At 49.7% G+C, this 21,291-nt stretch overlaps 1 protein-coding gene across 2 annotated transcripts in view; it reads right to left on the bottom strand.

Moving 5' to 3' along the window:
* Positions 1 to 21,291, bottom strand: part of LOC138521991 (uncharacterized) — a 523,182-nt gene that overhangs the window by 34,236 nt on the left and 467,655 nt on the right. For both annotated transcript variants that reach the window (XR_011283205.1, XM_069635182.1), the window contains exon 7: positions 13,487 to 13,566. Coding sequence is in view for 1 of the 2 variants with exons in the window: in XM_069635182.1 (XP_069491283.1) it covers positions 13,487 to 13,566 (80 nt within the window). In the remaining variant the exon portion in view is untranslated. The remainder of the gene's footprint in view (positions 1 to 13,486; positions 13,567 to 21,291) is intronic.

Genomic DNA, 21,291 nt, shown 5'->3' with positions numbered 1-21,291 from the left:
AAGTACTCGTCTTGTACGCTTTCATCTGGGTGTTCAGTAATATACAGTGTTTGGTAGAACTCCCTGAGGGCCTCCCCCATGTCCCGGGTGCGCGTGAGAATCTCTCCTTGGGAGCTTCGGATATTTTTGATAGTCCTTGCCTTTTGTTTCTGTCTGAGTTGTCTAGCCAAGTACCTATCTGCCTTGCTGGCCATGATGTAATACCGTTGTTTGAGAGAAAGGAGTGATTTCTCTGCTTTTTTGGTGCGTAGCATTTCCAACTGACCTTGTGTGTGTCTCAGGGCTTTCTGCATGCTACGGGTGGGATTGGTCATGAGTTTCTCTTGTGTGTCCGCAATTTTCTTTTCCAGCTCCCACTCCCACTTATGCCTCTGATTGTCCCTGGATGCTTTGCGTGCTATCATTTTGCTGCAGATTACTGCTTTGAATGCCTCCCAGACTGTTACTGGGACATCTCCTGTGTCATTTTGTGCAAAGTATTCTAAAACCATGTCCCTAATTGACTCCCCCACCATCGGGTCCTGAAGAAGGTCCTGCGGGAGGCACCAACGCCAGAGCTCCCCCCCCCTTCCCTGGGGTGTGCAACTCCATCCATAGCAGAGCATGATCTGACAGTGAAATTGACCCACATTCTATTCCCTGTATCCTACCGATCAGTCCCACCGAAGTCTGGAAATAGTAAATTTTCAACATGTTAAGCGCTTGTGAGAAATACATATACCCCCTCTGTTCGCCTTTAAGTTCCCTCCACACATCGCGCAGGGCCAAATGGTCCATCTTTTGCCTGAGGAGTTTGGATGGCGCCCCCTGCCCCTGGACCCCTCCTGTACTCCTATCTGTTCATGGGTGCCATGCCAGGTTTAGGTCTCCCCCCAGAATCACCTCTCCCTTTGCGAAATCTTCTAGTTTACCCAAAGTTTCCCATAGAAAGCCATCTTGCCCCGAGTTGGGGCCATATATTGATGCCAAGGTGAGGCAGTGTCCGTCTATTATGGTGTTAGCAAAAGCAAATCTCCCATTCTTATCTGATAGCTTGTCTATTAGCCTAAAGTCCCCTCCATCTTTTACCGCTATCATCACCCCTGCTCATTTATCTGGTGCGTTTGACTGAGCCCAAATCTTATACCCCCTGAGGTACACTTTCTGTTTGTCTTGGGCTCTTATGGGGGTTTCTTGCAAAAGTAGAATGTTCGCCGTGTCCCTCCTAAGCATACTCTCCAGCTTTTTCCTCTTCACTGGAGAGTTAAGGCCCCTTAGGTTGTATGTTAGAATACGGAGCTTCCCCATAGAGTCTTAGCTCATAGGTAATGTCAGATATTCCCATTTGCTGGTTTCCATTCCCGCCAACTTTTTAACTCCCTCCACAACTCTTAACTTCGAACCAACAGTTGTCCCGAGTAGGACCCGGGCTCCTAAGGATGCTAGAGTGTTCCGCCCATTGCTCCCCGCCCTCCATAAACTCAGGAATACTTTCACGGGGGTTCCTATTCCCCGCATCTATCTCTGTCCTTACCAAGATTCAATTCCGGGGCCCTGCCCCGGGTCGCAATGTCACTGTTTATCTGGATACCTGCAATGTTCCTCTCTTTTTCCATTCAGTTTTTAGTCTTGCCACCTGCGACTGGGTTAATTCTAGCTTCTCCCATTCACTCATCTGGGGCCGTTCTACAGTTGTTTATTCCTGTTTGCTTCGCCGCACCGTTTCCCATCCACTCAGTCTCCTCTTGTGATCTCCTCTTGCTTTCTTGCCACTTTCATCTGCCTCATTGGCTTGTATCGCCATAATGTGAAGCCCTTCCTCCCAGGTGGTTACTCTTCGCTGTTTGGCTTCCCATGTAAATAGTAACCCAAAAGGGAACGTCCGTTTGTACCGAATTTGCCTCGCCACCAATTCCTTAACCAGCGGGGCCATCGCTCTTCTTTTTTGCAGAGTCACTTGGGCCAGGTCTTGGTACAACTGGATGTCTGCCCCATTCATTCTTATGTGGTCCATCCCCCTCGCCCTCCTCAAAAATCATTCTTTTTGTGGGTATGAGGAGAGGGAAACCAGCACGTCTCGTGGTCTCTCCCCAGGCGCACCGGTTCTCTTTGGGCCCACCATGTACACCCTGTTCACTCCAACAGCATCCGCTTCTTGTGCCTCTAGAATGTCTCTGAACACCTCTTGGACTGCCATTTGAGGTCTTTTTCAAGTACCGACTCTGGCATATTTTTTATGCGGATATTGGATCTTGGTGAGCGGTTTTCGAGGTCTTCACATTATATCTCCAGGTTGAGTGTTAACCTCACCAAATGCTCCTGCGTCTCGCGGTTGTGCTGAGCCTCTTCTTCTGTGTTCTGGAGTATTCTCTCGAGTGTGTCAGTCCGCTCTTCCAGTTTGGCCACATCCAGCTTCAGATCCTGGACCACCTGCTTCATGTCATTCCTTATCGAGGCAAACTGATCTTGGACCGTTGACATAAACTTCTCTTGAAGCTCCATGAACCATGCATGCATGTCTTCCTTTGAAGGCGGGTGCTGTTGGGGGGCGGGAGGATTGCCTTCGCCAAGGGGGTCCTCATGTAATTTTCCTCTGGTTTGCACTGGGGTATCTGTTGACCACATATGTAGTAGGCTGGCGTCTTGTTTGGTAGGCTGTGAATTCATTAGGGAGGAAGTCCCCTTCCCCTTTGACATTGCCTCCCTTATGATATTGCCGCTGTCGAGTGGGGCACCGTGGGGTATCTTCTGCATGCCTCTGCCTCTCCACTCGTGGCCCTCCTTCTGGTATTCTTGGGGGGGGGCTTTAGGACGATGGCAGAGGCTATGTATATAGTTGCTCTCTGATAGTGAAGGATCCTCTTCTTCTTGGGTGGGAGGGTGCGTTACATTGCCCCCCCTCCCTGTGGATGAGGGGGTGGGGGCCGCAATGCTAGGCCCTCCACGACTCCACCCCCCCTTTGTGGTATCTGATTGCTGGAAGGGGGAGCGGCAAATGCAGCCCTGCCACAAGTGATTTGGCGGATGGTGGTATGTTGCGCAGGGTGGCCTTCGTTGCGGTATAATGGGGGGGAGACCCTCACCTTCCTCTCCACCCAGCGCGGTGTCTTGTCCCTTTTCCTGGCCCGTGCCCCCATCCGTGACTCTCCCTGGAGTCGCACCTCGCGTATCCTCTCCTATCGTGGCTCTGTCCCACCTTCCCCCACCACGGGGTGCTGCTGGTGCCTCTCTCTCCTCCATCTGCTCCTTGGCCTGGACTGGGGTGGGTGTCCCCCGGTGTTCTCGGGTGCCTCCTCCTTAGAGCAACCCCCTCCGCCGCCAGAGGGTGATGCGGGGGGGGGGGCGTTTCATCATCAGAGGCTGCCGCTTCGGTATTTCCTTGTGCTGGCGTTCCAGTATCAGCACGCCTCCTTCCCCGGCTGCCCAGCGCCACTACAAAAGATATCTCCCAGTGATCGCCATTGGGGGAGGGGCTGTCCGCGCCTCTCGGCGACCCCTTTCTCCCATGTCTGCCGGGTCTAAATCCCCTTGCCCTTTGTTCCGGAGGTGTCGTGAGTGATGTATGTTGTCTTCTTTGCTATGGCAGGGCGTCCAGGCTTATTTTGCGGTACTTCATTGATGCAGCCCGGCGGGAGAGAGCCTCACTCGCGTCTCCCTACCCCGGTGGCTATCTTGGATCCCCCGAGGAAACTAATTTTGATGGATAGAATAGATACCGAAGCAGACACCAGGGCAATAAACATTTTATTTAAAAGTGTAGTGTAGTGTGTGTTTAATTTATATGTTATGCCCTGTGTGTGTGTTTGACTTTGGGAGAAACCAACTGGCCCACCATGGGGCTGGATGGAATGTCAGATGTGAGAAACCTAAGGACGTCCTCACATTTTCTCCCCTTGGATCCTCTGCCCAGATTGCCAGGGAAAGGCCATCACTGTTGTATCGCAACCCTGGGGGTGGACTAGCGAGGATCACCTGGGGGGAGGGTCCTTGGGGATTGGGGAGAGAGTGCCAGAGGGTGAGACACAGTATTCCCTCTTCTCTGAAAGTGAAGTAATTTACTCTTCCCCAGCTTTTGTAGGATATTTTAATTCTCATCCTATTGTTTTCCCTGATGTCCAGTGCTGGGAATAAAAAGACCATTCCAAGAGTAATGCAGGTTACCTATGGAAAGCACCATTATACTATTGGAATGAAGAAGAAGTAGCCTGTGAGTTACAGTTACAAGGTCAGGCAATTAAAGGTGGGACAGTCCTTAGCAAGAAAGCAGAGGAGCAGCAAAGAGGCCAGCACAACTCATGGAAAACCAGAGAACGGGACGCAAAGACACTAGAGGAAGACCGTGTGCGGTGAAGTGTCAATATGTGGCGAGGGAGCCGGTTCTCCAAGAAGCCAAAGTACGAGAGAGAGAAGGGAGCTCTGAAGCTGGATGTTTTCGGTGCTATGGTCGAGAAATGCTTGTTCCCCTGAATGGAGGAGTCCTCCAGGGGTGTCCGAGGGGCAGGCGATGGGATCTTGACCTCAAGTCCCAGAAAGCAGCGGACTACAAACAAACGCAGCAACCAGTGAGTTTCAATAAGATGATGTCCTGAAACCCGGTGCGGGTAAGCAAAGCAAAGACATTACAATGTATCCGGAGAGCTCGCGTGCAGTCTGCAAGTCTCTGAAAGCCTCCAATTGAAATAGACTAAAGCCTTGAAGTTCGGAAAGCAAGGAAATTTAAGTTGCTAAAATGAAAGAACAAGCTGATTATTTGTGCTGGTAATGTACGCTATGCCCTAAATTATTAAGATGTTCCACTTTTAACTACTTGAAAATAAATACATTGGAAATGTCATACATTTCACTGTTCCACATTTATTCTCTTGTTACAGCCGATTTATTCTTGTGTACTTACTACAAGAAGTTTAGGGTGAAACCTCTCTGTACTGGTAACAGCTTGCCACATCATACGCCTTGCTGCCAGAGTGCACTCATACATGGTTTTTACCCTCTTTAACCATCATATTTTGCTAAAACGAAAGACGCTGGCAGTGTGAACATGCAGCCGAGTGGAGCCAGCGACGTGGAAGCAAAATACCGAATTATCAGATCTACGTTAAAGAAGCAACCCACATTAAAGCAACAGAGAGAGGAGAACAAGTTACTTACCCCTGGTAACGTTCTTTCGACTGGATGTTTCTCCCTTGTGTTCCTCATCTTTGATATGCGATATCCAGCACAAGCTGCTTTCGGAAAAAGAATTAGAGGGCGCTGTGCGTCGATGCAGTCGACTCGATGTCCCTCGCGGGCCTCCCTCTCGAGGATGATGTAATCAAAGGTATATATGGCAGCGCCCGTTGGATTGAGTTCTGTTTTTTTACAGTAGAAACTACCCGCATAACCACAGGTTTGACGTACTAAACTTTGAAGGAGCGAAAGCTGTAATAGCATTGGAAATTCTACTGTGCGGTAGGCTGGGGGGCGGGGGGTGATGAGAAATACATGGAAGGAACATCTAGTCAAAAGAACGTTACCAGGGGTAAAATACTTGTTCTTCGAATGGATTGTGTCCTCCCACGTATTCCTCATCTTTGATAGACTCCCAAAGCAGTGTTTGGTTTGGTGGAGGGATTAAGAATTTAGTTTTCAATGGTTTCCATGAACCGAATGGAGGACAGCTCTTCCAAAGCTTCCATCCTGACCAAGGGAAGACTCAAGGCAGTAATGCTTTGTGAATGTGTGAATAGTAGATCACGTAGCTGCCTCACAGATGTTTCTGATCGGTACACCCCTTTGCAGAACTGTAGAGGTAGCCATGCCCCTGGTGTAATGGGCCCTTAATCTTTATGGAGGATTCCGAAATTGCCAGAATGATCCATCTGGATAAGGTCTGTTTTGTCACAGCCTGACCCAGTTTGTTGCCTGTATAGCCTATAAAAACCTGATCACCAATAGGAAGTTTGGATAGTCTAGATATGTAAAAGCTCAGAGCTCTGCATGGATCCAATCTATGTAATCTCTCCTCCTCTTTGCTAGGATGAGGTGGATGCTAGAAAGTGGGCAATACGATTTTCTGCCCTACATGAAAATCAGAAATGATTTTGTGTAAAAATGAAGGCTTGACCCTCAGAAAAACCCTATCCTTGTGGAAGCTAGTAAAGGGTGGACAACAGTTCCTGCAATTCACTCACTCTACGTGCTGAAGTTAATGCTACCAAGAGAATGGTTTTAAATGTTAACAACCTTAACGGACATGAATGTAAAGGTTCAAAGGGTGCACACATTAGAAATGTTAGTACCAGATTAAGGTCCCAAACTGGAACCTGGAAAGGAGATGGGGGGAACACATTGGTGAGTCCCTTTAAATTTAGAAATTTAGAAATTGCGTCACCAGTGCGGTTTTGAAATATGAACATTCTTCTGACTAGTGCTTAAAGATGGACAGCGCCAACCAAAGAACCCTAAATTGTTCCAACCTGGACCCTCACATTGGCAAAGGATAGTAGAAAAGATAACACTTCTGGTGTTTTGCATAGAAAAGGGTCTACATTCTTGTCTTTGCACCAGCTGCAGAATCTGTTCCAATGGCAACGGTACAGGGACTTTGTTGCTGGCCAAAAGCAAAATCTCCATTGCGTCATCTGGGAGGTCCCAATCCTTGTACCTCAGCCTCTCAAAAACCATGCGTCTTGACCTCTGGATGGAGAACCCGACCCTCTTCTCGCGAGAGAAGTTCCTCTCTTAGTGGAAGATGTATTGGAAGGCAGATGGATATGTCAAGAAAGTCTGGGTCCACATCCTCCTGGCCCAATTGGGGCAATTAGGATCATGTGTTTCCCAAACTTTCTCAACCTCCTGATAATGTGAGGAATGATGGAGACTGGAGGAAACGCGTACAGGAGTGGAAACTCCCAGTCCACTACGAACGTGTCTCCTAGAGCTCCTCTTGGAAATTTCCTGGAGCAGTACAGTTTGCACATCCAGTTGACACTGGTTGCGAAAAGATCCACTTGAGGGGCTCCCCAAAGGGTGAAGATCTCTCAAAGGACTTCCTGAGCTGGTTCCCATTCGTGGGAGACTGTGCCCTGGCTACTCAGAGAATCTGCCGCTGTGTTCTCCTCTCCGGCTAGGTGAACTGCCGATAGAGAGATTCCTTCTTGAACTGCCCAGTACCAGAGCTGCATTGCCTCTCTGCACAGTGGTAGTGACCCTACACCTCCTCTCTTGTTGAGGTAGTACATGACCACTGTGTTGTCCGTAATTATCAGGAAATCTTTTCCCATACAGAGGGCAGAAAAGCCTTCAGCGGAAATCTAATTGCCATCAGCTCCAAAAGATTGATATGTAGTTTGGACTCTGATGGAGATGAACAACCGCTGATTGTCTGGTCATTGGTGTGGGCTCCCCACACCGTGAGTGCAGCATCCATCACTACTGTTATCTCTGGACATGGTTGCCAAAAAGGTTCTCCCTTCAGAATGTTGACCTTGCATGCCCACCACAGGAGATCCTGTGCGGCCCTGCTTGGAACCTGAAGTAGGTCTGACATATTACCTGAGAACTGGGACCATTGTGTCCTGAGGATCTAATTCTCAGGCGAGCCTCTGGCACCAGAAAAATGCAGGATGACATGAGGCCGAGCAACCTCAAAAAATGGAAGACCAGGGGACACTGGGCATTCTGGAATTTAGAGACCATCTGTAGAATGTCTTGGGCCCTCACCTCGGATGGCAAGCTCTTTCCCATTGATGTATCCAGTAGAGCCCCGATGAATTTGAGCTTTTGAGAAGGTGTCATAGGGTAATTGAGGCAGAAGCCCAGCCTGTGAAGAGCGTGGCAGGTGACGTTGAGATGTTCCATTACTTTTTCAGGAGAACGCGCCCTGGTCAGCCAATCGTCCAGGTAGGGCTAGACGTGAATCCCCCCCTCTCCTGAGACTCGCTGTCATCAGTTTGGTGAAAACCCTCGGTCGGAGGTCAGCCCGAATGACAGAACTCAAAACGGAGATGGATTAACACATGAAAATAAGCATTCTGAATGTCCAATCACACCATCCAATCCTGGAGTTGGAGGGGATGAAGGATCTGAGAAAGTGCACCATCTTGAATTTGTCCTTCCTGAGGAACTTGTTCAAGTATCTGAAATACAAGATGGGTCTCAGTCCTCCGTCCTTCTTTGGTATTAGGACATAAGGAGAGTACCATCCCTTGTTCCTTTCTGCTACAGGCACTGGTTCTATAGCACCTTTCTCTAGCAGGGTCAAAATCTACCGCACAAGGAGCGGATCTGGTACCCTCAAATAGTGGCTCCCCGTTGGAGAGTTCTGAGGTCTCTGAATGAATGGAAGGCAGTTACCATGGGCTATGGTTTCCAATGCCCAAGCATCCAAAGTAATGTTTCGCCATTCTTTCAGCTGCTGAGACAGCCTGCCTCCCACTGGTGTTTTGTGACTCAAGACCTCAAAGAGGTTTTATGATATGATATGGCATTTATAACACACCTATACACAAGTGTTTCAAGGCAGCTGATGCAGTGGGGGTTGGTAAGGATGTCCCTGCTTGAGCAGGCTTCACACCTCTCCCTCGTCCACCATGAGGGAATCTTCTTTGGCCTCTTTGACCAGCCATTCTTCTCGCTCTTCCAATTTAGGAGCAGTAGCAAAAAGATCTACCCCTCCAAGGCTGTCCACTGGGCCGAAAAGGCTGAGGCTGCCTAATGGCGTCACCTACGGATTTGGCTGTCGCCTTTGAGGTCTGCAACTTCTCAAGGCTTTCGTCAGCCTTGTTGCCAAAAAGGTGAGACCTGTCAAAAGGCATGTTGAGGAGTCTGGATTGCACATCCGGCACAAACCATGACTCCCTCAAACACACAAATTTGCATATTACGGTGCTTGTTGCCCTGGCCCTGCTGATGCTGTCGGCAGAATCCAGACCCCATTGAAGAGACTCACACATGGCTTCCTTGCCATCTCTAACAATAGCTAAGAACCTGTCTCTTTCCTCCCCCTCGGGAATGTGCACTGCCGACATGGAAACACAGTCCCATAGAGTGAATGACAATTTTGCTAGGGCACATGTGGAGTTGGCTGATTTAAGAGCCATTCTCCCTGCAGAAAATACTTTTCTTGCCCATCCATCTACTCTCTTGTCATCCCTATCTGGAGGGATAGTTGGATAAGCTGCCTGCTTGGAGGTTGCGGTAGCTGCCTGAACCACCAGACTGTCTGGAGTGGGGTGTTTTGACAAGTAGTCGGGGTCACTACTAGAAGGGCAGTATTTTTTGGTCAGGTTTTTGTTTACTGCCAGATTAGTCTCTGACTTCTCCCAATTTGCTGCCACCCTTTTTTGGAGAGCGATATGAAATGGTAAAATAGAATCCATTTGCGGACCCTTATCAAGGATGTCCGTCAGATCATCCTGTTCAAAGGGGAGGATAGGCCTACTGCGCCCCATATAGTCTACAACTTTACACATTAGTTGTCTATATGAAGCATCTGCATGCTCACCAGCTCCAGGTCTATCAACCTTATCAAGGATGTCCGTCAGATCATCCTGTTTAAAGGGGAGGGGAGGCCTACTCCGCCCCATATAGTCTACAACTTTACACATTAGTGGTCTATATGAAGCATCTGCATGCTCACCACCTTCAGGTCTACCAAAATCCAGCTCTGGTGAGGTGTCTACCCCACTGACTGTTTGTAAATTATCATAAAGATCTTTCAATCTAGACTCTTCCGAAATAAAGCCCTCGGGCACATTTGGTGTACCAAATTGAAGACCAAAAGGCGCATCATTGTCTGATGGCTCATTTTCCTCATAAATTGAGGTGAGAGATTTAAAATAATCTTTCCTTGGTAAAGGAACATAGGTCTTGTCTGGGATAGGCATTGAAGGCTTAAGAAATTGTGAAGTCGACGCTCGAGGAGTCGTCAAAATCTTTTTTGGCTTCGATGGTGCCATTGGTGTAGATAGCGCGTTGGCATCAACGACACTGCTGGCATCGATGGTGCGGCTGGCACGGCTAGCGTCGATGGTGCCGCCGGTATCGAGGGCGCAGGTGGCATCGAAGGCGCAGCTGACGTCGATGGTGTCGACAACCTCGACTTATGTTTTGACTTACGGCTTGAAGGATCCTTTGATGACTTGTCATCGCATTGAGGCCTCAGCGGCTCTCAACGAGGATCTGGCCTCCATCCCGGGGTCAAGGGCGCGCAGGATTTGGCTCCAGCCCTTTCCTTACCAGCTTCTTTGGAAGGCGCGGTAGGAGCACGGCTTGCTGAGAGTTTTTGGGTTTTGAAACATTTTTAGCATCTCAGATCTAAATGCTTTCCATTCGTCATGTGTGGAGCTTTTCGTGGGACAAGATACCCTCTCACGGGAGGTGTCTCATCCCAAAGTCAAAGAAAGCAACCTGTGGTGTTTCTTTTTTCAGCTTCCTCGACGATGATGAGGAGTGGTGGGAGACACTCCTGGTCCTTGATCTTTTAGCCTTCTTCCTTTGAGGAGGGTTGCCTCTCGGCTGGTCGGAAGAAGGTTTCTTCAAAGGGGTAGTCAATATGGATTTTTGGGGGTTTCTACCTACCGCCAATTTCCCCTTTTGCTCCTTCAGAGCCTTTCTGGTCCTTGACTGGTATTTGGAGCAGGCCGAGGTCTTATGCTCCACCCCAAGACACCATAGACAAACTCGGTGTGGGTCAGTTAACGACATCTTAGAAACACAGTCCCAACACTTCTTGAACCCGGTCTTCGGGGTCGTAGGTGTCGAGGAAGAAGACATTATCGCAAAAAACAAAAGAAGAGCGCCGTAGTTTCTCAAAGCGTAACTGAAGCCAACGGGTGCTGAGTATGCCATATATACCTTCGATTACATCATCCTCGAGACGGAGGCCTTTGAGGGAAATCGTGTCAACTGCATCGACGCACAGCACTCTCTGACAACATTTTCCAAAGCAGCTTAAACTGGATATCGAATATCAGAGATGAGGAATACGTGTGGGGACACAATCCATTCGAACATCCTTTATACAAGTTATTGTGAACTTTTCAGCCTAAAAGAATCGCCAAAGTGGCAGAGATTGGGACAAGGACTACTGGTTATGGGACCTGTAATGGGTGGGCAGTGTGGCTCATAAACTGCACCTTGTCTAGCCCATCCGGAAGGAGGCTGAAGTTTGGGCAAGGGAACCCCTGAGCCCTTTGACATTTGGGATTATGAACCAAGGTTGGAAACTTGAGGAAGAGCCCCAAGCGCCCTTGGAACTGTGTTCATTGGATATCTGAATTTGAAGCTTGGGAGAATAACCATGCGCTCCCTTGGAACTTTGTTCATTGTGCCTTTGAATTGACTTGAAGCTTGGGGAAGCACCCTGAGCTCCCTTGGAACTTTGTTCATTGTACAACAGAACTTGAAGCTTGGGGAAGGGCCCTGAGCTTTGACAGAACCTTGTATGATGACTTATGATTGAAGCTTGGGGAAGGGGGCACAATCCTCTTGACAACATTGTCTTTTTGAACTATATCCTGAATCTAGTAAGGGAGCTAGAGGTTGCTCCAGACTTGAACACTTTTTTGAGTTAGAATATCCCTACACTACATTAAGGTGTTGAATGTGAGGGCAAGCATAGGTTCTGACACAGACAGACCTTTTCTTGTTTTGGACTTTTAGACACTGACGTCCCCTAGTTTCTTTAGGTAAGGCAATTCCCACCATAGTTATCGGGAAAGTTAGGCGTTACATCCATGTTGATACTTTAATAAAGGTTTTAAAACTGTTAAGATTTTTGTCTGTATCATCTCTTGATACCATGCCTGTCTCACACAGGAGAAAAGAAAAAGAAAGGAACATTAAAAAAGAGGGCTGGGCAGGGGAGAGAAGAATCCCGAGGATTCAAAAGAGGAAAAGACCATAAGACGGTTGAAGGGGGAGAAGAAAAAGAAAAGGAGAAAGCAGAGAGACTTGCCAGTGGGAGGTTGCTGCCTTGAGCGGGACCCCTAGTGCCTTAACGCATCAGCAGCATTGCAGCAGCGCATGGGGGAGCCCCCCCCATAGACTTTTAGCAGGGGAGCAGAGCTGCACAAGGGCCAGACCAGATGGGCCAAGAGACATTTGTGTCCCAGGCAGCATGGCGGTGGCTGCCTGGGCCCATTAAGAACATCCCAGCCAGGACCGCGTGTGGGGGCAGCCCAGGCCGGGCTGCCCAACTGTGCCCCTCAAAGGCCCGCCTCATGGCCAGCGAGGTGGGTCCGTTGTCATCAAAGTCCTCGCAAGCTCCGAATGCCAGGAGCAGCCTGCGAGGTGAAGCAGAGTAGCACAGCAAGAGCCCGCTCCACCCCAGAGGGTGGAACAGTGAAAATATAAGTCCTGGGTTGGCCTCGGCTGACAATCTGGGTGAAGAGAGGAGGCAGTGAAGACATGGGCTGCTCCAGTGAGCAGCCCGGGTGAAGAAAGTCCCAGGCCGCCAAGTGGAGCAGTCCGGGTGAAGGTGAGTGGCCTTGCGATGCATTGCAGAGGGGGCGGATCTGAAAATCAAGGCCGCAGGAGCAGCGGTGAGCTTGGTGGCATTCCCATGGCAACAGTGACACTGCCAAAAACCAAAATTGCACCTGTGTCACAGCGATGAAGTTGGGTGGGCCCTCAACCAACGGGGCGAACCCAGTGAAAAAAAAGCTTGATGTGGGGCGCGGCATTGACGTCGAGTAGGCCACCCCAGCCAAATGGGCCCACACAGAATATTATGATAACCGCGTGTGCGCAGTACCCACTGCGCAGGGACCCACCCAGGACTACAAAAAGAGCGCAGAATGTGTGGTGACCCCATGTGGTGAAAGGAGTCACCCTGCAACTGAGGGAAAGAGAGTCATTCCACTGGTCATTCTTGCTGCAAGAGAACATTATTTTAAACACAATCCAAGCATCAGGAGAAGGGAGACATTCTCCTAGAGATGGAACTTTCTGTTTCTGTTAGATTTTCCTTTAGTTGTAGTGTGAGGGATAGAAGTAGGTTGTGACACAGGACGATGTTGTTTGATTTGACAGACATTCTGATGGACACTTTGGTATTAGTTTTGAGGCAGGGAAAACCCTCTTAAATGTTAGGGATAGTGAGGGCCTTTCTATGCACTAATAAAAGTCTATAACCATCACAACGCCACCTTTGTGTCAGCTTCTTTCTTCAACACCCTTACAATGGACACATACGTAGTAGAGGCTACGGTTCTATGCAGGCAATCAATACCCCTTTTAAAATAACTCCTAAAATAGTGCCTGCAAGTTGCATTTCTGGAGCTTAGTGCGTAAGGGCACATCTACAAACTGTCCACACACTCGGTGTCTGTTGATTAACATCTCTCTGCCTGTAATAACCAAAACTGAACTAATACGAATAACAAGGGTATAGTTATCACAATTAGAATATAATGTATATTGTTAAAATGGTTCATTAAAACAGTACCGTTACGATTTTTACTAAACAAATAATATAATCGCAATATCTCAGCCCTCTGACCCCATCGCTTTCACTTTCACTTACTCTTCCAAATTCTGAATGTGCTTCTTCTGGTGTTGGTAGTGATGGACCTGTACCGACTGTGCAAGGTGGGCATCGCCAGGCTGGGCAGAGGTCAATCCGCAGAGGAAATCAGGAAATGAGGGTGGGAAAACAGGAAAAATATCCAAGAGTCAGGCATATCAGAGGGAAATGGAACCAGACAGAGCCACAAAGAAAGGCATACTAGTGAGAGACTGAGCCGCAGAGGACATCCAGGGAGAACAGGTGAATAACAGAGAACACATCTGAGAGCCAGACATGTCAGAGAGAAACGGAGAGAAACAAGCCATCCAAGAGAAATTAAAAGACAAAGAGGAACTTTGTAAGGAATGGACAGAAAACAGAGAAAGAGACCAATATCCATGCATATTAAGAGGGAATGGTCGAGAGAACAGAGGATGAATTTAAAAGACATGCATATAAGAGAAAAGGAGTGAGGTGGAGAGGAAATCCAGAGATGATGGGCAGAGAGCAAAGAACGAGTCTCAGACCCATGCATGTAAGAGAGAAACTGAGTGGGGTGGAGGCACAGCGGAAATCCGGAGAGGATAGGCAGAGAACAGAGAAAAAGTCCAAGATTCATGCATATAACAGAGAAAAGGAGTGAGGTACAATGAAAATCCAGCGAGGATGGGCAGAGAACAGAGAAAAAGTCCAAGATTCATGCATATAACAGAGAAAAGGAGTGAGGTACAGTGAAAATCCAGCGAGGATGGGCAGAGAACAGAGAAAAAGTCTAAGACCCATGCATATAAGAGAGAAAAGGAGTGAGGTGGAGAGGAAATCCAGAGAGGATGGGCAGTGAACAGAGAACAAGTCTAAGACCCATGCATATAAGAGAGAAAAGGGGTGAGGTGGAGAGGAAATCCAGAGAGGATGGGCAGTGAACAGAGAACAAGTCTAAGACCCATGCATATAAGAGAGAAAAGGAGTGAAGTGAAGATGGAAAGAAAGGCAATCTAGAGAGGATGGGCAGAGAACACGTCTAAGACTCATGTATATAACAGAGAAAAGGAGTGAGGTGGAGGTGGAGAAGCAATCTAGAGAGGATGGGCAGAGAACTGAGAACAAGTCTAAGACTCATGCATATAAGAGAGAAAAGTAGTGAGGTGGAGAGGAAATCCAGAGAGGATGGGCAGAGAACGAGACTAAGATACATGCGTATAAGAAAAATGGACGGAGTCGGAGACACAGAATAATGTATATCAGAGAAAAACAGAGAGCCAGGACTGCAGAAGAAATTTGGAGAGACTGGACATAGAACAAGACTAACATACGTGCATATGCGAGGGAAACAGAGGAAGACGGAACCAGAGAATAAACCATGACAGAGAAAAACAGAGAGACAGGGCTGCAGAGAAACTGCAGAGAGCATGGACAAAGAACAGAGAATGCGCCTAAGATCATCACACATAAAATAAACAGAGGGTGACAGAGCCACAGAATAAAGTATATCAGAGAAAAACAGAGGGCGGCAGAGCTGTTGAAGAAATCCAGAGAAAATGGGTGTAGAACAGTAAAAGAGTCCAGGAGTGGGGCATATCAAACAAACACAGAGAGAAAAGCTGAGAGAGAAGCGGCAGACAGCAAAGCATAAGAGAGAGGGAGAAAGGCAGAGAGAGAGAAAGACGGGCGGAGGGAAGTACATCAGGCAAAAACAGGGAAAGAAAAGCATATCAGAGAAGCAAAGAGATACAGAGCCAAACGAAAAAACACATCAGAGAAAAACTAAAAGAGACAGAGCAACTGAGGGAATTGGTGAGGAATAAAGATAAAGAAGCAGATAATGGATAAACGGTAAGAGACAAAGTGAAACGCAGATGAGAGATACAATGAAGGAGAGCGAGTCACAGAGAAGAAGCATACCAGAATGAAAAGGAGATAGTGACAAGGAGAGACACAAATGGGCAAGAAACTTAAATAAACACAGAGATGGGCAGAGAGGCAATATCAGGAAGAAACAGTGACAGAGAAAAAGTATGAAGAAGATCAGAAAGAAACACATCCTGAATAATAAGCACACAAAAATACAAATAGAAAACAACCCCCGTTTTGATGCATCACACATTGCTGACGCTCTGGGTTGAACACCGTGCCTTGGGGCTGTGTGGCATACATCAACAATATATGCGTTCTGTGTCAGTCACTTATTGTAGGCCTGCTGTGCATGCCTGGACTGCAAGTGCAACAGTGCAACTAACAGGCTGGCTACCTGTGTCCAACCCATAGGTGCAGCAAGCAGTCCCACTCCTGGTGTCCACACATCAGGTGCAGCAAAAAGTCCCACTCTTGGTGTCCAAACAACAGGTGCAATAACCATCCCCACTCATGGTGTCCAAACAGCATGTGCAGAAATCAGCCCCACTCCTGGTGTCCAACCAGTGCCACTCCTAGTGTCCAAACAGCACGTGCAGCAAACAGTCCAACTCCTGGTGTCCAAACAACAGGTGCAGCAATCAGCCTCACTCCTGGTGTCCAAACAACAGGTGCAGCGAGCAGGCACACTCCTGGTGTCCAAACAACAGGTGCAGCAATCAGCCTCACTCCTGGTGTCCAAACAACAGGTGTGGTAAGCAGCAGCAAACAGTCCAACTCCTGGTGTCCAAACAACAGGTGCAGCAATCAGCCTCACTCCTGGTGTCCAAACAACAGGTGTGGTAAGCAGCAGCAAACAGTCCAACTCCTGGTGTCCAAACAACAGGTGCAGCAATCAGCCTCACTCCTGGTGTCCAAACAACAGGTGTGGTAAGCAGCAGCAAACAGTCCAACTCCTGGTGTCCAAACAACAGGTGCAGCAATCAGCCTCACTCCTGGTGTCCAAACAACAGGTGTGGTAAGCAGCAGCAAACAGTCCAACTCCTGGTGTCCAAACAACAGGTGCAGCAATCAGCCTCACTCCTGGTGTCCAAACAACAGGTGTGGTAAGCAGCAGCAAACAGTCCAACTCCTGGTGTCCAAACAACAGGTGCAGCAATCAGCCTCACTCCTGGTGTTCAAACAACAGGTGTGGTAAGCAGCAGCAAACAGTCCAACTCCTGGTGTCCAAACAACAGGTGCAGCAATCAGCCTCACTCCTGGTGTCCAAACAACAGGTGTGGTAAGCAGCAGCAAACAGTCCAACTCCTGGTGTCCAAACAACAGGTGCAGCGAGCAGGCACACTCCTGGTGTCCAAGCAGCAGGTGCTGCAATCAGCAACAATCAGCCCCACTCCTGGTGTCCAAGCAGCAAGTGCTGCAAGCAGTGCCACTCCTGGTGTCCTAACAGTTCAAGCCGAGAGGCCCACTGTCTTCGAACATGTCTATCTAACAGACGCGCTTCTGTGCAAAGTAAAGGGAAGAGGACATTTCTGGCTCAGGTTCTAAGCAGTTGTTATCAGACTGCCTACACGTGTCCTAACAGTATCCATTAGATTAGATTAGATTTGGCACCAGGCATGTAGCACTCCTACTGCTTGTGCCCAACGTAGCTAGCTAGAAGTAAGGGTCTTTGAAACAACCCAGAATCTGTTCCTCTGGGATGAGCAATGTACAGACCAGCAGAGCCATGCCAGCCGTCGTCAGATATGACCCAGAATCCCAACACAGCATCTGTACCTTTGGGATGAGCAGTGTACAGACCAGTAGAGATATCCCAAATCAGAATCTGTTCCTCTGGGATGAGCAGTGTACAGACCAGCAGAGCCATGCCAGCCCTCGCCAGATATGACCACCTCTGGCATGAGCAGTGTACAGACCGCAGAGCCATGCCAGCCGTTGCCAGATATGACCACCTCTGGGATGAGCAGTGTACAGACCAGCAGAGCCATGCCAGCCCTCGCCAGATATGACCACCTCTGGGATGAGCAGTGTACAGACCAGCAGAGCCAAGCCAGCCCTCGCCATATATGACCCAGAATCCCAACCCAGCAACTGTACCTCTGGGATGAGCAGTGTACAGACCAGCAGAGCCATGCCAACCCAGAATCTGTACCACTGGGATGAGCAGTGTACAGACCAGCAGAGCCATGCCAACCGTTGCCAGGTATGACCCAGAATCCCAACCCAGCATCTGTACCTCTGGGATGAGCAGTGTACAGACCAGCAGAGCCATGCCAACCCAGAATCTGTACCTCTGGGATGAGCAGTGTACAGACCAGCAGAGCCATGCTAACCGTCACCAGATATGACCCAGAATCCCAACCCAGCACCTGTACCTCTGGGATGAGCAGTGTACAGACCAGCAGAACCATGCTAGCCGTCGCCAGATACGACCCAGAATCCCAACCCAGCACCTGTACCTCTGGGATGAGCAGTGTATAGACCAGCAGAGCCATGCCAACCCAGAATCTGTACCTCTGAGATGAGCAGTGTACAGACCAGCAGAGCCATGCTAACTGTCACCAGATATGACCCAGAATCCCAACCCAGCATCTGTACCTCTGGGATGAGCAGTGTACAGACCAGCAGAGCCATGCTAGCCGTCGCCAGATACGACCCAGAATCCCAACCCAGCACCTGTACCTCTGGGATGAGCAGTGTACAGAGCAGCAGAGCCATGCCAACCGTCGCCAGATATGACCCAGAATCCCAACCCAGCATCTGTACCTCTGAGATGAGCAGTGTACAGACCAGCAGAGCCCTGCCAGCCGTCGCCAGATAAGACCCAGAATCCCAACCCAGCATCTGTACCTCTGGGATGAGCAGTGTACAGACGAGCAGAGCCATGCCAACCGTCGCCAGATACAACCCAGAATCCCAATCCAGCATCTGTTCCTCTGGGATGAGCAGTGTACTCACCAGCAGAGTCATTCCAGCCCTCGCCAGATATGACCCAGAATCCCAACCCAGCATCTGTACCTCTGGGATGAGCAGTGTACAGACCAGCAGAGCCATGCCAACCCAGAATCTGTACCACTGGGATGAGCAGTGTACAGACCAGCAGAGCCATGCCAACCGTTGCCAGGTATGACCCAGAATCCCAACCCAGCATCTGTACCTCTGGGATGAGCAGTGTACAGACCAGCAGAGCCATGCCAACCGTCGGCAGATATGACCAAGGATCCCAACCCAGCATCTGTATCTCTGGGATGAGCAGTGTATAGACCAGCAGAGCCATGCCAACCCAGAATCTGTACCTCTGGGATGAGCAGTGTACAGACCAGCAGAGCCATGCTAACCGTCACCAGATATGACCCAGAATCCCAACCCAGCATCTGTACCTCTGGGATGAGCAGTGTACAGACCAGCAGAGTCATGCCAGCCGTTGCCAGATAAGACCCAGAATCCCAACCCAGCATCTGTACCTCTGGGATGAGCAGTGTACAGACCAGCAGAGCCATGCCAACCGTCGCCAGATAGGACCCAGAATCCCAACCCAGCATCTGTACCTCTGAGATGAGCAGTGTACAGACCAGCAGAGCCCTGCCAGCCGTCGCCAGATAAGATCCAGAATCCCAACCCAGCATCTGTACCTCTGGGATGAGCAGAGTCATGCCAAACGTCACCAGATACGACCCAGAGTCCCAACCCAGCATTTGTACCTCTGGGATGAGCAGTGTACTCACCAGCAGAGTCATGCCAGCCCTCGCCAGATATGACCCAGAATCCCAACCCAGCAACTGTACCTCTGGGATGAGCAGTGTACAGACCAGCAGAGCCATGCCAACCCAGAATATGTACCTCTGGGATGAGCAGTGTTCAGACCAGCAGAGCCATTCCAAACGTCGCCAGATATCACCCTGAATCTCAACCCAGCATCTGTACCTCTGGGATGAGCAGTGTACAGACCAGCAGAGCCATGCCAACCATCGCCAGATATGACCCAGAATCCCAATCCAGCATCTGTACCTCTGGGATGAGCAGTGTACAGACCAGCAGAGCCATGCCAACCGACTCCATATATGACCACCCAGAATCTCAACCCAGCATCTGTACCTATGGGATGAGCAGTGTACAGGCAAGCAGAGCCATGCCAACTGTCGACAGATATGACCCAGAATCCCAATCCAGCATCTGTACCTCTGGGATGAGCAGTGTACAAACCAGCAGAGCCATGCCAAATGTCGACTGATATGCCAGCCGTCGCCAGATATGACCCAGAATCCCAATCCAACATCTGTACCTCTGGGATGAGCATTGTACAGACCAGCAGAGCCATGCCAACCCAGAATCTGTACCTCTGGGATGAGCAGTGTACAGACCAGCAGAGCCATGCTAACCGTCACCAGATATGACCCAGAATCCCAACCCAGCATCTGTACCTCTGGGAGGAGCAGTGTACAGACCAGCAGAGTCATGCCAGCCGTTGCCAGATAAGACCCAGAATCCCAACCCAGCATCTGTACCTCTGGGATGAGCAGTGTACAGACCAGCAGAGCCATGCCAACCGTCGCCAGATAGGACCCAGAATCCCAACCCAGCATCTGTACCTCTGAGATGAGCAGTGTACAGACCAGCAGAGCCCTGCCAGCCGTCGCCAGATAAGATCCAGAATCCCAACCCAGCATCTGTACCTCTGGGATGAGCAGAGTCATGCCAAACGTCACCAGATACGACCCAGAGTCCCAACCCAGCATCTGTACCTCTGGGATGAGCAGTGTACAGACCAGCAGAGCCATGCTAACCGTCACCAGATATGACCCAGAATCCCAACCCAGCACCTGTACCTCTGGGATGAGCAGTGTACAGACCAGCAGAACCATGCTAGCCGTCGCCAGATACGACCCAGAATCCCAACCCAGCAACTGTACCTCTGGGATGAGCAGTGTATAGACCAGCAGAGCCATGCCAACCCAGAATCTGTACCTCTGGGATGAGCAGTGTTCAGACCAGCAGAGCCATGCCAACCGTCGCCAGATATCACCCTGAATCTCAACCCAGCATCTGTACCTCTGGGATGAGCAGTGTACAGACCAGCAGAGCCATGCTAGCCGTCACCAGATACGACCCAGAATCCCAACCCAGCACCTGTACCTCTGGGATGAGCAGTGTACAGACCAGCAGAGCCATGCCAACCGTCGCCAGATATGACCCAGAATCCCACCCCAGCATCTGTACCTCTAAGATGAGCAGTGTACAGACCAGCAGAGCCCTGCCAGCCGTCGCCAGATAAGACCCAGAATCCCAACCCAGCATCTGTACCTCTGGGATGAGCAGTGTACAGACGAGCAGAGTCATGCCAAACATCACCAGATACGACCCAGAGTCCCAACCCAGCATCTGTACCTCTGGGATGAGCAGTGTACAGACAAGCAGAGCCATGCCAACCGTCGCCAGATACAACCCAGAATCCCAATCCAGCATCTGTTCCTCTGGGATGAGCAGTGTACAGACCAGCAGAGCCATGCCAACCGTCGCCAGATAGGACCCAGAATCCCAACCCAGCATCTGTACCTCTGAGATGAGCAGTGTACAGACCAGCAGAGCCCTGCCAGCCGTCGCCAGATAAGACCCAGAATCCCAACCCAGCATCTGTACCTCTGGGATGAGCAGTGTACAGACCAGCAGAGCCATGCCAACCGTCGCCAGATAGGACCCAGAATCCCAACCCAGCATCTGTACCTCTGAGATGAGCAGTGTACAGACCATCAGAGCCCTGCCAGCCGTCGCCAGATAAGATCCAGAATCCCAACCCAGCATCTGTACCTCTGGGATGAGCAGAGTCATGCCAAACGTCACCAGATACGACCCAGAGTCCCAACCCAGCATCTGTACCTCTGGGATGAGCAGTGTACAGACAAGCAGAGCCATGCCAACCGTTGCCAGATACAACCCAGAATCCCAATCCAGCATCTGTGCCTCTGGGATGA

The sequence above is a fragment of the Ambystoma mexicanum genome, chromosome 13, assembly GCF_040938575.1.
Source record: "Ambystoma mexicanum isolate Mex_15411 chromosome 13, UKY_AmexF1_1, whole genome shotgun sequence".
Lineage (NCBI taxonomy): Eukaryota > Metazoa > Chordata > Amphibia > Caudata > Ambystomatidae > Ambystoma > Ambystoma mexicanum.
Note: the sequence above shows the minus strand (reverse complement) of the source record. Positions and strands in the feature narration are given on the sequence as shown.